Source organism: Salmo salar, chromosome 29 (assembly GCF_965601325.2).
Source record: "Salmo salar chromosome 29, fSalSal1, whole genome shotgun sequence".
Classification (NCBI taxonomy): domain Eukaryota; kingdom Metazoa; phylum Chordata; class Actinopteri; order Salmoniformes; family Salmonidae; genus Salmo; species Salmo salar.
Genome location: NC_138319.1, coordinates 43,180,001 through 43,201,793, shown reverse-complemented (window position 1 = coordinate 43,201,793; position 21,793 = coordinate 43,180,001). Strand labels below are relative to the sequence as shown.

The 21,793-nt window shown below is 45.0% G+C and overlaps 2 protein-coding genes across 4 annotated transcripts in view; one reads left to right on the top strand and one right to left on the bottom strand.

Annotated features, from left to right (window-relative positions):
• The window catches only part of vill (villin-like), a 65,567-nt gene extending 60,213 nt beyond the window's left edge, over window positions 1–5,354 (top strand). Inside the window, 3 exon segments of the mRNA XM_082970834.1 lie at window positions 179–247; window positions 3,195–3,635; window positions 4,485–5,354. Coding sequence (XP_082826960.1) covers window positions 179–247; window positions 3,195–3,635; window positions 4,485–4,598 — 624 coding nt within the window. The 3' untranslated portion in view covers window positions 4,599–5,354.
• Window positions 5,355–17,875: 12,521 nt separating this feature from the next.
• The window catches only part of LOC106590697 (1-phosphatidylinositol 4,5-bisphosphate phosphodiesterase delta-1), a 109,377-nt gene continuing 105,459 nt past the window's right edge, over window positions 17,876–21,793 (bottom strand). For all 3 annotated transcript variants that reach the window (XR_014383106.1, XR_014383105.1, XM_045710677.2), the window contains one exon: window positions 17,876–21,793. This exon is cut by the window's right edge. The gene's annotated coding sequence lies outside the window, so the exon portion shown is untranslated.

Here is a 21,793-nt window from a genome sequence, read left to right as displayed (position 1 = left end):
GCTAACAGACTGGTGCTAACAGACTGGTGCTAACAGACTGGTGCTAACAGACTGGTGCTAACAGACAGACTGGTGCTAACAGACTGGTGCTAACAGACTGGTGCTAACAGACTGGTGCTAACAGACTGGTGCTAACAGACTGGTGCTAACAGACTGGTGGATCTTCTCTTCTCAACAGGGAGGCTCCTCCTATGAGGAACTGAAACAGAAGCTGGATGATGTTGCCTCTATCTCTCAGATTACTGTAGTAAGTTATTCACTAACAAACTCCAGCAAGAACGTTACTAACTCAACCAAGTTAGAAAAATTACCACCTTTTTATTGTCATTATAATATAACAAATACAAGCCTAACCTTTGCATGCATCAAACATGAATGATTGTAAGCAAAGACACATTCATTTACATATGTTTTAAATCATCCAACCAGCTCTCACCTGTTAGAGGAGATATCAGCTCTCACCTGTTAGAGGGGATATCAGCTCTCACCTGTTAGAGGGGATATCAGCTTTCACCTGTTAGAGGGGATATCAGCTCTCACCTGTTAGAGGAGATATCAGCTCTCACCTGTTAGAGGAGATATCAGCTCTCACCTGTTAGAGGAGATATCAGCTCTCACCTGTTAGAGGGGATATCAGCTCTCACCTGTTAGAGGAGATATCAGCTCTCACCTGTTAGAGGGGATATCAGCTCTCACCTGTTAGAGGAGATATCAGCTTTCACCTGTTAGAGGGGATATCAGCTCTCACCTGTTAGAGGGGATATCTGCTTTCACCTGTTAGATGGGATATCTGCTCTCACCTGTTAGAGGGGATATCAGCTCTCACCTGTTAGAGGGGATATCAGCTCTCACCTGTTAGAGGAGATATCAGCTCTCACCTGTTAGAGGAGATATCAGCTTTCACCTGTTAGAGGGGATATCAGCTTTCACCTGTTAGAAGAGATATCAGCTTTCACCTGTTAGATGGGATATCAGCTCTCACCTGTTAGAGGGGATATCAGCTCTCACCTGTTAGAGGGGATATCAGCTTTCACCTGTTAGAGGGGATATCAGCTTTCACCTGTTAGAGGAGATATCAGCTCGCACCTGTTAGAGGAGATATCAGCTTTCACCTGTTAGATGAGATATCAGCTCTCACCTGTTAGAGGGGATATCAGCTCTCACCTGTTAGAGGGGATATCAGCTCTCACCTGTTAGAGGAGATATCAGCTCTCACCTGTTAGAGGGGATATCAGCTCTCACCTGTTAGAGGAGATATCAGCTCTCACCTGTTAGAGGGGATATCAGCTCTCACCTGTTAGAGGGGATATCAGCTCTCACCTGTTAGAGGAGATATCAGCTCTCACCTGTTAGAGGGGATATCAGCTCTCACCTGTTAGAGGGGATATCAGCTCTCACCTGTTAGAGGGGATATCAGCTCTCACCTGTTAGATGGGATATCAGCTTTCACCTGTTAGATGGGATATCAGCTTTCACCTGTTAGAGGAGATATCAGCTTTCACCTGTTAGAGGAGATATCAGCTTTCACCTGTTAGAGGAGATATCAGCTCTCACCTGTTAGAGGGGATATCAGCTCTCACCTGTTAGAGGAGATATCAGCTCTCACTTGTTAGAGGGGATATCAGCTCTCACCTGTTAGAGGAGATATCAGCTCTCACCTGTTAGAGGGGATATCAGCTCTCACCTGTTAGAGGAGATATCAGCTCTCACCTGTTAGAGGAGATATCAGCTCTCACCTGTTAGAGGGGATATCAGCTCTCACCTGTTAGAGGAGATATCAGCTCTCACCTGTTAGAGGGGATATCAGCTCTCACCTGTTAGAGGGGATATCAGCTCTCACCTGTTAGAGGAGATATCAGCTCTCACCTGTTAGAGGGGATATCAGCTCTCACCTGTTAGAGGGGATATCAGCTCTCACCTGTTAGAGGAGATATCAGCTCTCACCTGTTAGAGGGGATATCAGCTCTCACCTGTTAGAGGAGATATCAGCTCTCACCTGTTAGAGGGGATATCAGCTCTCACCTGTTAGAGGGGATATCAGCTCTCACCTGTTAGAGGAGATATCAGCTCTCACCTGTTAGAGGGGATATCAGCTCTCACCTGTTAGAGGGGATATCAGCTCTCACCTGTTAGAGGGGATATCAGCTCTCACCTGTTAGATGGGATATCAGCTTTCACCTGTTAGATGGGATATCAGCTTTCACCTGTTAGAGGAGATATCAGCTTTCACCTGTTAGAGGAGATATCAGCTTTCACCTGTTAGAGGAGATATCAGCTCTCACCTGTTAGAGGGGATATCAGCTCTCACCTGTTAGAGGAGATATCAGCTCTCACTTGTTAGAGGGGATATCAGCTCTCACCTGTTAGAGGAGATATCAGCTCTCACCTGTTAGAGGGGATATCAGCTCTCACCTGTTAGAGGAGATATCAGCTCTCACCTGTTAGAGGAGATATCAGCTCTCACCTGTTAGAGGGGATATCAGCTCTCACCTGTTAGAGGAGATATCATCTCTCACCTGTTAGAGGGGATATCAGCTCTCACCTGTTAGAGGGGATATCAGCTCTCACCTGTTAGAGGAGATATCAGCTCTCACCTGTTAGAGGGGATATCAGCTCTCACCTGTTAGAGGGGATATCAGCTCTCACCTGTTAGAGGGGATATCAGCTCTCACCTGTTAGAGGAGATATCAGCTCTCACCTGTTAGAGGGGATATCAGCTCTCACCTGTTAGAGGAGATATCAGCTCTCACCTGTTAGAGGAGATATCAGCTCTCACCTGTTAGAGGGGATATCAGCTCTCACCTGTTAGAGGGGATATCAGCTCTCACCTGTTAGAGGAGATATCAGCTCTCACCTGTTAGAGGAGATATCAGCTCTCACCTGTTAGAGGGGATATCAGCTCTCACCTGTTAGAGGAGATATCAGCTCTCACCTGTTAGAGGGGATATCAGCTCTCACCTGTTAGAGGAGATATCAGCTCTCACCTGTTAGAGGAGATATCAGCTCTCACCTGTTAGAGGGGATATCAGCTCTCACCTGTTAGAGGAGATATCAGCTCTCACCTGTTAGAGGGGATATCAGCTCTCACCTGTTAGAGGAGATATCAGCTCTCACCTGTTAGAGGAGATATCAGCTCTCACCTGTTAGAGGAGATATCAGTATCTAAATCTCCCTCATCCTCTTGTTACCTGTAGAATCTGAACAACACAGAGCTGAGTAAGGGTTCTGCTGGGGGGAGTAATGGAGGTGGTGGGTACAGTGCTCCAGGAGGCCCAGCCCAGTTCAGCTCTCCACCCTCCTACAAGCTCCACCTTGGGACAGGAGGGGGCTCCTGTGGCCCTTCCAGCCCAGCCACCCCTGTAGGTCAGGACTGCCTGTCCCCCACCCTGTCCTCCCCTGCCCTGGGCCCCTCCATCACCCTGGGCCCCTCCACCACCCCAACCCCCAGGACTGGAGAGTACCTGGGCCCCTCCATCACCCCGGCCCCCAGGACTGGAGAGTACCTGGGCCCCTCCACCACCCTGGGCCCCTCCACCACCCCAACCCCCAGGACTGGAGAGTACCTGGGCCCTGAGCTGCTGCTCAACAAGAGCCCTAAGGAGCTGCCCAAGGGAGTGGACCCTAATAGGAGAGAGGTGATGATGCCATTATAAAACAGTACTGCTGAGACTGTACTGTACAGCAGGTTATTGGGGGAATGGTAATATTTGTCATCGTTTATTATTTAGACAAATTAGAATTGGGAAAAGGTGGTTCTTAAACTGGTTTGGTGATTTTCAAGCCCGTGTACGGATGATAAATGATTTCCACAGCACACAAAGTCCAAATTGGATATATCGTTAAAATTCAGGATAACACATTTTTTTTTACATTTTTGGCCATGATAAACATGGGTGAAATTAGAGGAAGGGGGGTGGCGGGTTGGCCTAGAGTTTCCATTTGCGAGGGAGGAGACTTTTGCACAGAGGTAATCAAAATGGTTAATGCCATTCCCCCCCAGAAGTAAAACAGGAAATGACAAACTTTCTCTAAATAATATTTATTACTTCTGGGGAATATGGGGGTGAACTGACAGCAGGGGCCAGCAGGGGTCAGCATAACACATGAAGTATGTTTGTCTCTCACTCTCAAATCAAGGGCATTATTGCCATGGGGACACATTTGTTAACATTGCCAAAGCAAGTGAAGTAGATTATAAACAAAAGTGAAATAAACAATAAAAATGTACACTAAACATTAAACTCACTGAAGTTCCAAAAGAATGAAGACATTTTAAATGTCACATTGTGTCTATATACAGTGTTGTAACAATGTGCAAAAATCTCTCTCTCTCTCTCTCTCTCTCTCTCTCTCTCTCTCTCTCGCTTTCTCTCGCTCTCTCGCTTTCTCTCGCTCTCTCTCGCTCTCTCGCTCTCTCTCGCTCTCTCTCTCTCACTCTCTCTCTCTCTCTCTCTCTCGCTCTCTCTCTCTCTCTCCATTGTCAGGACTATCTCTCTGATGTGGATCTGGAGAACCTGCTGGGTTGTTCTCGGTCTGGTTTTCAGCGGCTGCCCAAGTGGCGGCAGAACGACCTGAAGAAGAAGGCGGGGCTGTTCTAAGTGTGCGGAGTCAATCAGTTGGGATGACATCGGGACATAGCTTATTAGAGTTGAAAACGTTCCTTGATTGTGTTCAAGTTGTTTTCAAGTCGATAGAGAGAGAGAGAGAATGTTTTTTTTTTAAATAGTTTTTCAACAGAACAGTGTAGAAGTTGCAGCAACATGCTGAACTGAAGACCTCGAACAGAGAACCTGTGCTAAACTCAAAACAAACGGTACCATACCTTTCACATCCAGGTCAAGGTGGATGCCCTGTATACTTCATACATACTTAAGCTGAATTTGTGCTATGCTTGATTACTAACAGTACGTTACAAGCAGTAAAAAAAAAATACATTTAAAAAATATATTATTTATTGAACAATTGAACAAAACTATCGCCCAGTCCTTCATTGATATGTTCTACCAGCTGAACAGAATAAACAGCAGGTCTTTTTTAAACATTGATTCGAGGAACATGTCTTTATTTTTTATCTCGTGATCAGTTGCTATATTTGATGTTTTGTTATATTTTCTCTACATTTCAATGATGAGTTATGATTTTAAAACATTTTTTTTTTAAATGTATTTTCTAACGATCAAACATAATGAATAAACCCTCTCAAAATCACAAAGCTAATTATCGTGAAGCCTGTGACCAGATCTCTAATGATAAAACAATAAACAATCAAATCTCTGTTTCAAATTCATATTTTACTCAAGAGTTTGTATAAATGCAGTTGAGTGAAAAACTAAATAAAGAAATATTACAATATACATTGGAAATGTTTTTATTTTTCCACATTTTGTTACTTTACAGCCTTGTTCTAAAATAGATTAAATATTTTTTTCCCTCATAAATCTACACACAATACCCCTTAATGACAAAGCAAAAACAGGTTTAGAAATTTTATCAAATGTATTACAAATAAAAACTGAAATATCACATTTACATAAATATTCAGACCCTTTACTCAGTACTTTGTTGAAGCACCTTTGGCAGAGATTACAGCCTCGAGTCTTCATGGGTATGACGCTACAAGCTTGACACTCCTGCATTGTCTTGGCTGTGTGCTTAGGGTTGTCGTCCTGTTGGAAGGTGAACCTTCACCCCAGTCTGAGGTCCTGAGCGCTCTGGAGCAGGTTTTCATCAAGGATCTCTCTGTACTTTGCTCTGTTCATCTATACCTCAATCCTGAATAGTCTCCCAGTCCCTGCTGCTGAAAAACATCCCCACAGCATGATGCTTCCACCACCATACTTCACCGTAGGGATGGTGCCAGGTTTCCTCCAGACGTGACGCTTGGCATTCAGGCTAAAGATCTCAATCTTGGTTTCATCAGACCACCAGGCTTCACCGTAGTCTTCAATTCTGCAGAAATGTTTTTCTACTCTTCCCCAGATCTGTGCCTCGACACAGTCCTGTCTTGGAGCGCTACGGAAATTTCCTTCGACGTCCTGGTTTGGTTTTTGTTCTGACATGCCCTGTCAACTGTGGGAGCTTATATATACGTATATATATATATTGCATACGTAACATGTGGAAAAAGTCAAGGATACATTCCGAATGCACTGTAGGTGGGACAACCACATATCAGAGGCACAGAAAGTACATTTTTCATCATCTTACATCATCATCTTATAAAAAAATGCCTTGACTTCTGAATGTGGTTTGTTTTTCTCGTACAGTTGAACTCTGAAGTTTACATACACCTTAGCCAAATACATTTAAACTCAGTTTTTCACAATTCCTGACATTTAATCCTTGTAAAAATTCCCTGTCTTAGGTCAGTTAGGATCACCACTTTATTTTAAGAATGTGAAATGTCAGAATAGTAGTAGAGAGAATGATTTATTTCAGGGTTTATTTCTTTCATTACATTCCCAGTGGGTCAGAAGTTTACATACACTCAATTAGTATTTGCTAGCATTGCCTTTAAATTGTTTAACTTGGGTCAAACGTTTTGGGTAGCCTTCCACAAGCTTCCCACAATAAGTCTCCAGTAGATTGCGGCGATGGGTTGTCTGTGTTGGAGGTAGGGAAGAGGATCTTAAAAGATGAATGGAGCAAAGTACAGAGAGATCCTTGATGAAAACCTGCTCCAGAGCGCTCAGGACCTCAGACTGGGGTGAAGGTTCACCTTCCAACAGGACAACGACCCTAAGCACACAGCCAAGACAACGCAGGAGTGGCTTCGGGACAAGTCTCTGAATGTCCTTGAGTGGCCCAGCCAGTGTGTCACGTCCTGACCAGTATAGACTATATTTGGTTATTGTAGTTTGGTCAGGACGTGGCAGAGGGGAGTTGATGTATGTTTATGGGGTTTGTCACTGGTCTATGTCTGTGTTTCTATGTCTAGTTAATTGGGGTTGGACTCCCAATTGAAGGCAGGTGTGTTGAGTTGCCTTTGATTGGGAGTCCTATATAGTAGGGTGTGTTTGTCTTTGTGTTTCGTGGGTAGTTGTTTTTTGCACTGCTAGGTATAGCCTGCGAAACTGTCTCCTGTCCTGTTGTCTGCATTTATTGTTTTTTCGTGATCAACGTGTTTAATAAACATGATGTTGAGCACACAACCTGCTGCGTATTGGTCCACGTTCTCCGACAGTGATTTCGCGATATCGTCAGAAGACGAGGATCGTGACACAGAGCCCGGACTTGAACCTGATCGAACATCCCTGGAGAGACCTGAAAATAGCTGTGCAGGGATGCTCCCCATCCAAAAATGTAAAAAAAAAATATATAATTTTATGTAAACCTGGATAAGAGCATCTGCTAAATGACTAAAATGTCAAATGTAAATGTAAGATATCTTGAACCTCATTAATAATGTGGTCAAATTCAGCTGTAAGATATCTTGAACCTCATTAATAATGTGGTCAAATGTGGGGTTGGAGGGTTGGCTTGGGTATAATTTTGGTTTTATTTTGTAATTCATTGTGTTTATTTTTTACTTGTAATGGTCAAATCAATTAGTGTATTTTTGCTTGGTAAATACTATGAATGTACCTTTTTGTTATTGATCTTTAAAAAAAATAACAAAATTTAACAGACGCTCCAGTTCGACTTACAGTGCATTCATCTTTAGGTAGCTAGGTGGGACAACCACCAATCACAGGCTTGGTAGTTACACTGACCTTCAACAAAGGACTCAACAAACTTACCTTCAACTGCAATTGGGTTGGTGCAGCATTGGGTTGGTTCAGCATTGGGTTGGTTCAGCATTGTGTTGGTGCAGCATTGTGTTGGTTCAGCATTGGGTTGGTTCAGCATTGGGTTGGTTCAGCATTGTGTTGGTGCAGCATTAGGTTGGTTCAGCATTGGGTTGGTTCAGCATTGGGTTGGTGCAGCATTGTGTTGGTGCAGCATTGTGTTGGTGCAGCATTGTGTTGGTTCAGCATTGGGTTGGTTCAGCATTGTGTTGGTTCAGCATTGTGCAGCATTGTGTTGGTGCAGCATTGTGTTGGTTCAGCATTGTGTTGGTTCAGCATTGTGTTGGTTCAGCATTGGGTTGGTGCAGCATTGTGTTGGTGCAGCATTGTGTTGGTTCAGCATTGGGTTGGTGCAGCATTGGGTTGGTGCAGCATTGTGTTGGTTCAGCATTGTGTTGGTTCAGCATTGTGCAGCATTGTGTTGGTGCAGCATTGTGTTGGTTCAGCATTGGGTTGGTTCAGCATTGTGTTGGTGCAGCATTGTGTTGGTGCAGCATTGTGTTGGTTCAGCATTGGGTTGGTTCAGCATTGGGTTGGTTCAGCATTGGGTTGGTTCAGCATTGTGTTGGTTCAGCATTGTGTTGGTGCAGCATTGTGTTGGTTCAGCATTGTGTTGGTGCAGCATTGTGTTGGTGCAGCATTGTGTTGGTGCAGCATTGTGTTGGTTCAGCATTGGGTTGGTTCAGCATTGTGTTGGTGCAGCATTGTGTTGGTTCAGCATTGTGTTGGTGCAGCATTGTGTTGGTGCAGCATTGGGTTGGTTCAGCATTGTGTTGGTGCAGCATTGTGTTGGTTCAGCATTGTGTTGGTGCAGCATTGTGTTGGTGCAGCATTGGGTTGGTTCAGCATTGGGTTGGTTCAGCATTGTGTTGGTGCAGCATTGTGTTGGTGCAGCATTGTGTTGGTTCAGCATTGGGTTGGTTCAGCATTGGGTTGGTTCAGCATTGGGTTGGTTCAGCATTGTGTTGGTTCAGCATTGTGTTGGTGCAGCATTGTGTTGGTTCAGCATTGTGTTGGTGCAGCATTGTGTTGGTGCAGCATTGTGTTGGTGCAGCATTGTGTTGGTTCAGCATTGGGTTGGTTCAGCATTGTGTTGGTGCAGCATTGTGTTGGTTCAGCATTGTGTTGGTGCAGCATTGTGTTGGTGCAGCATTGGGTTGGTTCAGCATTGTGTTGGTGCAGCATTGTGTTGGTTCAGCATTGTGTTGGTGCAGCATTGGGTTGGTTCAGCATTGGGTTGGTTCAGCATTGGGTTGGTTCAGCATTGGGTTGGTTCAGCATTGGGTTGGTGCAGCATTGTGTTGGTTCAGCATTGGGTTGGTTCAGCATTGTGTTGGTTCAGCATTGGGTTGGTGCAGCATTGTGTTGGTGCAGCATTGTGTTGGTTCAGCATTGTGCAGCATTGGGTTGGTTCAGCATTGGGTTGGTGCAGCATTGGGTTGGTTCAGCATTGTGTTGGTTCAGCATTGTGTTGGTTCAGCATTGTGTTGGTGCAGCATTGTGTTGGTGCAGCATTGGGTTGGTTCAGCATTGTGTTGGTTCAGCATTGTGTTGGTTCAGCATTGTGCAGCATTGGGTTGGTGCAGCATTGGGTTGGTTCAGCATTGTGTTGGTGCAGCATTGTGTTGGTGCAGCATTGGGTTGGTTCAGCATTGTGTTGGTGCAGCATTGTGTTGGTGCAGCATTGGGTTGGTGCAGCATTGTGTTGGTGCAGCATTGTGTTGGTGCAGCATTGGGTTGGTTCAGCATTGTGTTGGTTCAGCATTGTGTTGGTTCAGCATTGTGCAGCATTGGGTTGGTGCAGCATTGGGTTGGTTCAGCATTGTGTTGGTGCAGCATTGTGTTTGTGCAGCATTGGGTTGGTTCAGCATTGTGTTGGTTCAGCATTGTGTTGGTTCAGCATTGTGCAGCATTGGGTTGGTGCAGCATTGTGTTGGTTCAGCATTGGGTTGGTTCAGCATTGTGTTGGTTCAGCATTGGGTTGGTTCAGCATTGTGTTGGTGCAGCATTGTGTTGGTGCAGCATTGGGTTGGTTCAGCATTGTGTTGGTGCAGCATTGTGTTGGTGCAGCATTGGGTTGGTTCAGCATTGTGTTGGTGCAGCATTGTGTTGGTGCAGCATTGTGTTGGTGCAGCATTGGGTTGGTTCAGCATTGTGTTGGTTCAGCATTGTGTTGGTTCAGCATTGTGCAGCATTGGGTTGGTGCAGCATTGGGTTGGTTCAGCATTGTGTTGGTGCAGCATTGTGTTGGTGCAGCATTGGGTTGGTTCAGCATTGTGTTGGTGCAGCATTGTGTTGGTTCAGCATTGTGCAGCATTGGGTTGGTGCAGCATTGGGTTGGTGCAGCATTGTGTTGGTTCAGCATTGGGTTGGTGCAGCATTGGGTTGGTTCAGCATTGTGTTGGTTCAGCATTGTGTTGGTTCAGCATTGGGTTGGTTCAGCATTGGGTTGGTGCAGCATTGTGCAGCATTGGGTTGGTTCAGCATTGGGTTGGTTCAGCATTGTGTTGGTTCAGCATTGGGTTGGTTCAGCATTGGGTTGGTGCAGCATTGTGCAGCATTGGGTTGGTTCAGCATTGGGTTGGTTCAGCATTGTGTTGCTCGGGGGGGGGGGTGTCGAGGTGAGCAGGGGTATTATTTAAGATACTCATTGAAGAGCTAGAGTTTCAGGTACTTTCGAAAGATGGGAAGGGACTCTGCTGTCCGAGCTCCATGGGGAAGCTGGTTCCATGATTGGGGTGCCAAGACAGAGAAGATCTTGGACTGGGCTGAGCGGGAGCTGGCGTTCCATAGGGGTGGGGCCAACAAACCACAGGTGACAAAACTGAGTGCTCGGATTGGGGCATTACAGTGAGATTAGTAGGAGAACAGACCTGGAGGGGGGTTACAGTGAGATTAGTAGGAGAACAGAGACCTGGAGGGGGGTTACAGTGAGATTAGTAGGAGAACAGGGACCTGGAGGGGGGTTACAGTGAGATTAGTAGGAGAACAGAGACCTGGAGGGGGGTTACAGTGAGATTAGTAGGAGAACAGACCTGGAGGGGGGTTACAGTGAGATTAGTAGGAGAACAGACCTGGAGGGGGGTTACAGTGAGATTAGTAGGAGAACAGACCTGGAGGGGGGTTACAGTGAGATTAGTAGGAGAACAGAGACCTGGAGGGGGGTTACAGTGAGATTAGTAGGAGAACAGAGACCTGGAGGGGGGTTACAGTGAGATTAGTAGGAGAACAGAGACCTGGAGGGGGGTTACAGTGAGATTAGTAGGAGAACAGAGACCTGGAGGGGGGTTACAGTGAGATTAGTAGGAGAACAGAGACCTGGAGGGGGGTTACAGTGAGATTAGTAGGAGAACAGAGACCTGGAGGGGGGTTACAGTGAGATTAGTAGGAGAACAGAGATCTGGAGGGGGGTTACAGTGAGATTAGTAGGAGAACAGAGACCTGGAGGGGGGTTACAGTGAGATTAGTAGGAGAACAGACCTGGAGGGGGGTTACAGTGAGATTAGTAGGAGAACAGAGACCTGGAGGGGGGTTACAGTGAGATTAGTAGGAGAACAGAGACCTGGAGGGGGGTTACAGTGAGATTAGTAGGAGAACAGAGACCTGGAGGGGGGTTACAGTGAGATTAGTAGGAGAACAGACCTGGAGGGGGGTTACAGTGAGATTAGTAGGAGAACAGACCTGGAGGGGGGTTACAGTGAGATTAGTAGGAGAACAGAGACCTGGAGGGGGGTTACAGTGAGATTAGTAGGAGAACAGAGACCTGGAGGGGGGTTACAGTGAGATTAGTAGGAGAACAGAGACCTGGAGGGGGGTTACAGTGAGATTAGTAGGAGAACAGAGATCTGGAGGGGGGTTACAGTGAGATTAGTAGGAGAACAGAGATCTGGAGGGGGGTTACAGTGAGATTAGTAGGAGAACAGAGACCTGGAGGGGGGTTACAGTGAGATTAGTAGGAGAACAGAGACCTGGAGGGGGGTTACAGTGAGATTAGTAGGAGAACAGACCTGGAGGGGGGTTACAGTGAGATTAGTAGGAGAACAGAGACCTGGAGGGGGGTTACAGTGAGATTAGTAGGAGAACAGGACCTGGAGGGGGGTTACAGTGAGATTAGTAGGAGAACAGAGACCTGGAGGGGGGTTACAGTGAGATTAGTAGGAGAACAGACCTGGAGGGGGGTTACAGTGAGATTAGTAGGAGAACAGAGACCTGGAGGGGGGTTACAGTGAGATTAGTAGGAGAACAGAGACCTGGAGGGGGGTTACAGTGAGATTAGTAGGAGAACAGAGACCTGGAGGGGGGTTACAGTGAGATTAGTAGGAGAACAGAGACCTGGAGGGGGGTTACAGTGAGATTAGTAGGAGAACAGAGACCTGGAGGGGGGTTACAGTGAGATTAGTAGGAGAACAGAGACCTGGAGGGGGGTTACAGTGAGATTAGTAGGAGAACAGAGACCTGGAGGGGGGTTACAGTGAGATTAGTAGGAGAACAGAGACCTGGAGGGGGGTTACAGTGAGATTAGTAGGAGAACAGAGACCTGGAGGGGGGTTACAGTGAGATTAGTAGGAGAACAGGACCTGGAGGGGGGTTACAGTGAGATTAGTAGGAGAACAGACCTGGAGGGGGGTTACAGTGAGATTAGTAGGAGAACAGAGACCTGGAGGGGGGTTACAGTGAGATTAGTAGGAGAACAGAGACCTGGAGGGGGGTTACAGTGAGATTAGTAGGAGAACAGAGACCTGGAGGGGGGTTACAGTGAGATTAGTAGGAGAACAGACCTGGAGGGGGGTTACAGTGAGATTAGTAGGAGAACAGAGACCTGGAGGGGGGTTACAGTGAGATTAGTAGGAGAACAGAGACCTGGAGGGGGGTTACAGTGAGATTAGTAGGAGAACAGAGACCTGGAGGGGGGTTACAGTGAGATTAGTAGGAGAACAGAGACCTGGAGGGGGGTTACAGTGAGATTAGTAGGAGAACAGACCTGGAGGGGGGTTACAGTGAGATTAGTAGGAGAACAGAGACCTGGAGGGGGGTTACAGTGAGATTAGTAGGAGAACAGAGACCTGGAGGGGGGTTACAGTGAGATTAGTAGGAGAACAGACCTGGAGGGGGGTTACAGTGAGATTAGTAGGAGAACAGAGACCTGGAGGGGGGTTACAGTGAGATTAGTAGGAGAACAGAGACCTGGAGGGGGGTTACAGTGAGATTAGTAGGAGAACAGAGACCTGGAGGGGGGTTACAGTGAGATTAGTAGGAGAACAGAGACCTGGAGGGGGGTTACAGTGAGATTAGTAGGAGACCAGACCTGGAGGGGGGGTTACAGTGAGATTAGTAGGAGAACAGGGACCTGGAGGGGGGTTACAGTGAGATTAGTAGGAGAACAGACCTGGAGGGGGGTTACAGTGAGATTAGTAGGAGAACAGAGACCTGGAGGGGGGTTACAGTGAGATTAGTAGGAGAACAGAGACCTGGAGGGGGGTTACAGTGAGATTAGTAGGAGAACAGACCTGGAGGGGGGTTACAGTGAGATTAGTAGGAGAACAGAGACCTGGAGGGGGGTTACAGTGAGATTAGTAGGAGAACAGACCTGGAGGGGGGGTTACAGTGAGATTAGTAGGAGAACAGAGACCTGGAGGGGGGTTACAGTGAGATTAGTAGGAGAACAGAGACCTGGAGGGGGGTTACAGTGAGATTAGTAGGAGAACAGAGATCTGGAGGGGGGTTACAGTGAGATTAGTAGGAGAACAGAGACCTGGAGGGGGGTTACAGTGAGATTAGTAGGAGAACAGACCTGGAGGGGGGTTACAGTGAGATTAGTAGGAGAACAGAGACCTGGAGGGGGGTTACAGTGAGATTAGTAGGAGAACAGAGCCTGGAGGGGGGTTACAGTGAGATTAGTAGGAGAACAGAGACCTGGAGGGGGGTTACAGTGAGATTAGTAGGAGAACAGACCTGGAGGGGGGTTACAGTGAGATTAGTAGGAGAACAGAGACCTGGAGGGGGGTTACAGTGAGATTAGTAGGAGAACAGAGACCTGGAGGGGGGTTACAGTGTGATTAGTAGGAGAACAGAGACCTGGAGGGGGGTTACAGTGAGATTAGTAGGAGAACAGAGACCTGGAGGGGGGTTACAGTGAGATTAGTAGGAGAACAGAGACCTGGAGGGGGGTTACAGTGAGATTAGTAGGAGAACAGAGACCTGGAGGGGGGTTACAGTGAGATTAGTAGGAGAACAGAGACCTGGAGGGGGGTTACAGTGAGATTAGTAGGAGAACAGAGACCTGGAGGGGGGTTACAGTGAGATTAGTAGGAGAACAGACCTGGAGGGGGGTTACAGTGAGATTAGTAGGAGAACAGAGACCTGGAGGGTGGTTACAGTGAGATTAGTAGGAGAACAGAGCCTGGAGGGGGGTTACAGTGAGATTAGTAGGAGAACAGAGACCTGGAGGGGGGTTACAGTGAGATTAGTAGGAGAACAGACCTGGAGGGGGGTTACAGTGAGATTAGTAGTAGAACAGAGCCTGGAGGGGGGTTACAGTGAGATTAGTAGGAGAACAGACCTGGAGGGGGGTTACAGTGAGATTAGTAGGAGAACAGAGACCTGGAGGGGGGTTACAGTGAGATTAGTAGGAGAACAGAGACCTGGAGGGGGGTTACAGTGAGATTAGTAGGAGAACAGAGCCTGGAGGGGGGTTGCAGTGAGATTAGTAGGAGAACAGAGACCTGGAGGGGGGTTACAGTGAGATTAGTAGGAGAACAGACCTGGAGGGGGGTTACAGTGAGATTAGTAGGAGAACAGAGACCTGGAGGGGGGGGTTACAGTGTGATTAGTAGGAGAACAGAGCCTGGAGGGGGGGGTTACAGTGTGATTAGTAGGAGAACAGAGACCTGGAGGGGGGTTACAGTGAGATTAGTAGGAGAACAGACCTGGAGGGGGGTTACAGTGAGATTAGTAGGAGAACAGAGACCTGGAGGGGGGTTACAGTGAGATTAGTAGGAGAACAGAGACCTGGAGGGGGGTTACAGTGAGATTAGTAGGAGAACAGAGACCTGGAGGGGGGTTACAGTGAGATTAGTAGGAGAACAGGGACCTGGAGGGGGGTTACAGTGAGATTAGTAGGAGAACAGAGCCTGGAGGGGGGTTACAGTGAGATTAGTAAGAGAACAGACCTGGAGGGGGGTTACAGTGAGATTAGTAGGAGAACAGAGACCTGGAGGGGGGTTACAGTGAGATTAGTAGGAGAACAGAGACCTGGAGGGGGGTTACAGTGAGATTAGTAGGAGAACAGAGCCTGGAGGGGGGTTACAGTGAGATTAGTAGGAGAACACAGACCTGGAGGGGGGTTACAGTGAGATTAGTAGGAGAACAGACCTGGAGGGGGGTTACAGTGAGATTAGTAGGAGAACAGACCTGGAGGGGGGTTACAGTGAGATTAGTAGCAGATCAGAGACCTGGAGGGGGGTTACAGTGAGATTAGTAGGAGAACAGAGACCTGGAGGGGGGTTACAGTGAGATTAGTAGGAGAACAGACCTGGAGGGGGGGGTTACAGTGAGATTAGTAGGAGAACAGAGACCTGGAGGGGGGTTACAGTGAGATTAGTAGGAGAACAGAGACCTGGAGGGGGGTTACAGTGAGATTAGTAGGAGAACATTACAGTGAGATTAGTAGGAGAACAGAGACCTGGAGGGGGGTTACAGTGAGATTAGTAGGAGAACAGAGACCTGGAGGGGGGTTACAGTGAGATTAGTATAGAACAGACCTGGAGGGGGGTTACAGTGAGATTAGTAGGAGAACAGACCTGGAGGGGGGTTACAGTGAGATTAGTAGGAGAACAGAGACCTGGAGGGGGGTTACAGTGAGATTAGTAGGAGAACAGAGACCTGGAGGGGGGTTACAGTGAGATTAGTAGGAGAACAGACCTGGAGGGGGGTTACAGTGAGATTAGTAGGAGAACAGAGACCTGGAGGGGGGTTACAGTGAGATTAGTAGGAGAACAGAGACCTGGAGGGGGGTTACAGTGAGATTAGTAGGAGAACAGAGACCTGGAGGTGGGTTACAGTGAGATTAGTAGGAGAACAGCCTCTAGTAGAGATGAGTTCATGTTGTCTGCGTTGTGAGTGGGAGGGGATTGAGAAGGGGTGAGGTCAAAAGAGGCAAGGAGGGGAGAGAAATGAATCGAAGGCTGACGTCAGGAGGTTGAAGTCGCCAAGTACGAAGAGCGGTGAGCCATCATCAGGAAATAAGCAGGTAATGATAATCATGTAATAAGCAGGTAATGATAATCATGTAATAAGCAGGTAATGATTATCATGTAATAAGCAGGTAATGATTATCATGTAATAAGCAGGTAATGATAATCATGTAATAAGCAGGTAATGATTATCATGTAATAAGCAGGTAATGATAATCATGTAATAAGCAGGTAATGATAATCATGTAATAAGCAGGTAATGATTATCATGTAATAAGCAGGTAATGATAATCATGTAATAAGCAGGTAATGATAATCATGTAATAAGCAGGTAATGATTATCATGTAATAAGCAGGTAATGATTATCATGTAATAAGCAGGTAATGATTATCATGTAATAAGCAGGTAATGATTATCATGTAATAAGCAGGTAATGATTATCATGTAATAAGCAGGTAATGATATCATGTAATAAGCAGGTAATGATTATCATGTAATAAGCAGGTAATGATAATCATGTAATAAGCAGGTAATGATAATCATGTAATAAGCAGGTAATGATTATCATGTAATAAGCAGGTAATGATTATCATGTAATAAGCAGGTAATGATTATCATGTAATAAGCAGGTAATGATTATCATGTAATAAGCAGGTAATGATTATCATGTAATAAGCAGGTAATGATTATCATGTAATAAGCAGGTAATGATAATCATGTAATAAGCAGGTAATGATTATCATGTAATAAGCAGGTAATGATTATCATGTAATAAGCAGGTAATGATTATCATGTAATAAGCAGGTAATGATTATCATGTAATTAGCAGGTAATGATTATCATGTAATAAGCAGGTAATGATAATCATGTAATAAGCAGGTAATGATTATCATGTAATAAGCAGGTAATGATAATCATGTAATAAGCAGGTAATGATTATCATGTAATAAGCAGGTAATGATAATCATGTAATAAGCAGGTAATGATTATCATGTAATAAGCAGGTAATGATAATCATGTAATAAGCAGGTAATGATTATCATGTAATAAGCAGGTAATGATAATCATGTAATAAGCAGGTAATGATTATCATGTAATAAGCAGGTAATGATTATCATGTAATAAGCAGGTAATGATTATCATGTAATAAGCAGGTAATGATTATCATGTAATAAGCAGGTAATGATTATCATGTAATAAGCAGGTAATGATTATCATGTAATAAGCAGGTAATGATAATCATGTAATAAGCAGGTAATGATTATCATGTAATAAGCAGGTAATGATAATCATGTAATAAGCAGGTAATGATAATCATGTAATAAGCAGGTAATGATTATCATGTAATAAGCAGGTAATGATTATCATGTAATAAGCAGGTAATGATTATCATGTAATAAGCAGGTAATGATTATCATGTAATAAGCAGGTAATGATTATCATGTAATAAGCAGGTAATGATAATCATGTAATAAGCAGGTAATGATTATCATGTAATAAGCAGGTAATGATTATCATGTAATAAGCAGGTAATGATTATCATGTAATAAGCAGGTAATGATTATCATGTAATAAGCAGGTAATGATTATCATGTAATAAGCAGGTAATGATTATCATGTAATAAGCAGGTAATGATAATCATGTAATAAGCAGGTAATGATTATCATGTAATAAGCAGGTAATGATAATCATGTAATAAGCAGGTAATGATTATCATGTAATAAGCAGGTAATGATAATCATGTAATAAGCAGGTAATGATTATCATGTAATAAGCAGGTAATGATTATCATGTAATAAGCAGGTAATGATAATCATGTAATAAGCAGGTAATGATAATCATGTAATAAGCAGGTAATGATAATCATGTAATAAGGACAAGTGCTGACAAAGTATTCGTAATTTGTCCAATGCTGTTTATTTTGCCGATTGATAGCAGAATAATAATTTAAAATATATAAAAAAAGAAAACATTGTCATTTTGCAACAAAATCACATTTTTTATAAAGACACACAATGCTGTTTGTACAATTGAACCATACTGTTTTCTTTGTTTGAAGAGACAAAGAGGGTTAAAGTACCATGTAATAATAGCAGAAGGCTACAGTGATATTGTGTCATGCTATCAGTTAGGAAGCAAAACATTCTGTCCTGTAAAATAAACAACACATAAACTTTAAGAACATTTTAGTCATATTTATTTTTTAAAGCATCACGTCTGCTTCTCTCATAAGAATGGCCAGTTACGTTACAATCCATAGATAGTTTTGTCGACCAGATTCCCTTTAGTCTCTGATTAAAAAGCTCTAGCAAACGTCAGTAATACGTCTATAGCTCTTAAAATCACCTCAACTCATGTCTGGACGAACGATAACTACCCTCTATAGGACCAGCAACCTGCTAACTACTCTCTATTGGACCAGCAACTCACTAACTACCCTCTATAGGACCAGTAACCTATTAACTACCCTCTATAGGACCAGCAACCTGCTAACTACTCTCTATTGGACCAGCAACATACTAACTACTCTCTATAGTACCATACTAACTACCCTCAATAGGACCAGCAACCTGCTAACTACCCTCTATAGTACCATACCAACTACCCTCAATAGGACCAGCAACCTATTAACTACCCTCTATAGGACCAGCAACACACTAACTACCCTCTATAGGACCAGCAACCTGCTAACTACCCTCTATAGGACCAGCAACACACTAACTACCCTCTATAGGACCAGCAACACACTAACTACCCTCTATAGGACCAGCAACACACTATCTACCCTCTATAGGACCAGCAACCTGCTAACTACCCTCAATAGGACCAGCAACCTACTAACTACCCTCTATAGGACCAGCAACCTGCTAACTACCCTCTATAGGACCAGCAACATACTAACTACCCCCTATAGGACCAGCAACACACTAACTACCCTCTATAGGACCAGCAACCTGCTAACTACCCTCAATAGGACCAGCAACCTGCTAACTACCCTCTATAGGACCAGCAACCTGCTAACTACCCTCTATAGGACCAGCAACCTGCTAACTACTCTCTATTGGACCAGCAACTCACTAACTACCCTCTATAGGACCAGTAACCTATTAACTACCCTCTATAGGACCAGCAACCTGCTAACTACTCTCTATTGGACCAGCAACATACTAACTACTCTCTATAGTACCATACTAACTACCCTCAATAGGACCAGCAACCTGCTAACTACCCTCTATAGTACCATACTAACTACCCTCAATAGGACCAGCAACCTATTAACTACCCTCTATAGGACCAGCAACACACTAACTACCCTCTATAGGACCAGCAACCTGCTAACTACCCTCTATAGGACCAGCAACACACTAACTACCCTCTATAGGACCAGCAACACACTATCTACCCTCTATAGGACCAGCAACCTGCTAACTACCCTCAATAGGACCAGCAACCTACTAACTACCCTCTATAGGACCAGCAACCTGCTAACTACCCTCTATAGGACCAGCAACATACTAACTACCCCCTATAGGACCAGCAACACACTAACTACCCTCTATAGGACCAGCAACCTGCTAACTACCCTCAATAGGACCAGCAACCTGCTAACTACCCTCTATAGGACCAGCAACCTGCTAACTACCCTCTATAGGACCAGCAACCTGCTAACTACCCTCAATAGGACCAGCAACCTGCTAACTACTCTCTATTGGACCAGCAACATACTAACTACCCTCTATAGGACCAGCAACACACTAACTACTCTCTATTGGACCAGCAACATACTAACTACCCTCTATAGGACCAGCAACACACTAACTACCCTCTATAGGACCAGCAACACACTAACTACCCTCTATAGGACCAGTAACACACTAACTACACTCTATAGGACCAGCAACACACTAACTACTCTCTATTGGACCAGCAACATACTAACTACCCTCTATAGGACCAGTAACACACTAACTACCCTCTATAGGACCAGCAACCTGCTAACTACCCTCTATAGGACCAGCAACATACTAACTACTCTCTATAGGACCAGCAATATACCAACTACCCTCTATAGGACCAGCAACACACTAACTACCCTCTATAGGACCAGCAACATACTAACTACTCTCTATAGGACCAGCAATATACTAACTACCCTCTATAGGACCAGCAACACACTAACTACTCTCTATAGGACCAGCAACACACTAACTACCCTCTATAGGACCAGCAACCTGCTAACTACCCTCTATAGGACCAGCAACATACTAACTACTCTCTATAGTCCCAGCAACCTACTAACTACTCTCTATTGGACCAGCAACATACTAACTACTCTCTATAGTCCCATACTAACTACCCTCTATAGGACCAGCAACCTACTAACTACCCTCTATAGGACCAGCAACCTACTAACTACCCTCAATAGGACCAGCAACACACTAACTACCCTCAATAGGACCAGCAACACACTAACTACCCTCTATAGGACCAGCAACCTACTAACTACCCTCTATAGGACCAGCAACCTACTAACTACTCTCAATAGGACCAGCAACCTACTAACTACCCTCAATAGGACCAGCAACACACTAACTACCCTCTATAGGACCAGCAACACACTAACTACCCTCTATAGGACCAGCAACACACTAACTACTCTCTATAGGACCAGTAACCTGCTAACTACTCTCTATTGGACCAGCAACCTACTAACTACCCTCTATAGGACCAGCAACCTGCTCACTACCCTCTATAGGACCAGCAACATACTAACTACCCTCTATTGGACCAGCAACTTACTAACTACCCTCTATAGGACCAGCAACCTGCTAACTACCCTCTATAGGACCAGCAACCTGCTCACTACCCTCTATAGGACAAGCAACACACTAAATACCCTCTATAGGACCAGCAACACACTAACTACCCTCTATAGGACCAGCAACCTGCTAACTACTCTCTATTGGACCAGCAACATACTAACTACTCTCTATAGTACCAGCAACATACTAACTACCCTCTATAGGACCAGCAACATACTAACTACCTTCTATAGGACCAGCAACCTGCTAACTACCCTCTATAGGACCAGCAACACACTAACTACACTCTATAGGACCAGCAACACACTAACTACACTCTATAGGACCAGCAACCTGCTAACTACTCTCTATTGGACCAGCAACATACCAACAACTCTCTATAGTACCATACTAACTACCCTCAATAGGACCAGCAACATGCTAACTACTCTCTATTGGAGCTGCAACATACTAACTACCCTCAATAGGACCAACAACCTGCTAACTACTCTCTATTGGACCAGCAACACACTAACTACCCTCTATAGGACCAGCAACACACTAACTACCCTCAATAGGACCAGCAACCTGCTAACTACCCTCTTTTGGACCAGAAACATACTAACTACTCTCTTAGTACCATACTAACTACTCTCAATAGGACCAGCAACATACTAACTACCCTCTATTGGACCAGCAACACACTAACTACCCTCAATAGGACCAGCAACATACTAACTACTCTCTATAGGACCAGCAACACACTAACTACCCTCTATAGGACCAGCAACCTACTAACTACCCTTTATAGGACCAGCAACACACTAACTACCCTCTATAGGACCAGCAACGTGCTAACTACCCTCTATAGGACCAGCAACACACTAAATACCCTCTATAGGACCAGCAACCTGCTAACTACCCTTTATAGGACCAGCAACACACTAACTACCCTCTATAGGACCAGCAACACACTAACTACCATCTATAGGACCAGCAACCTGCTAACT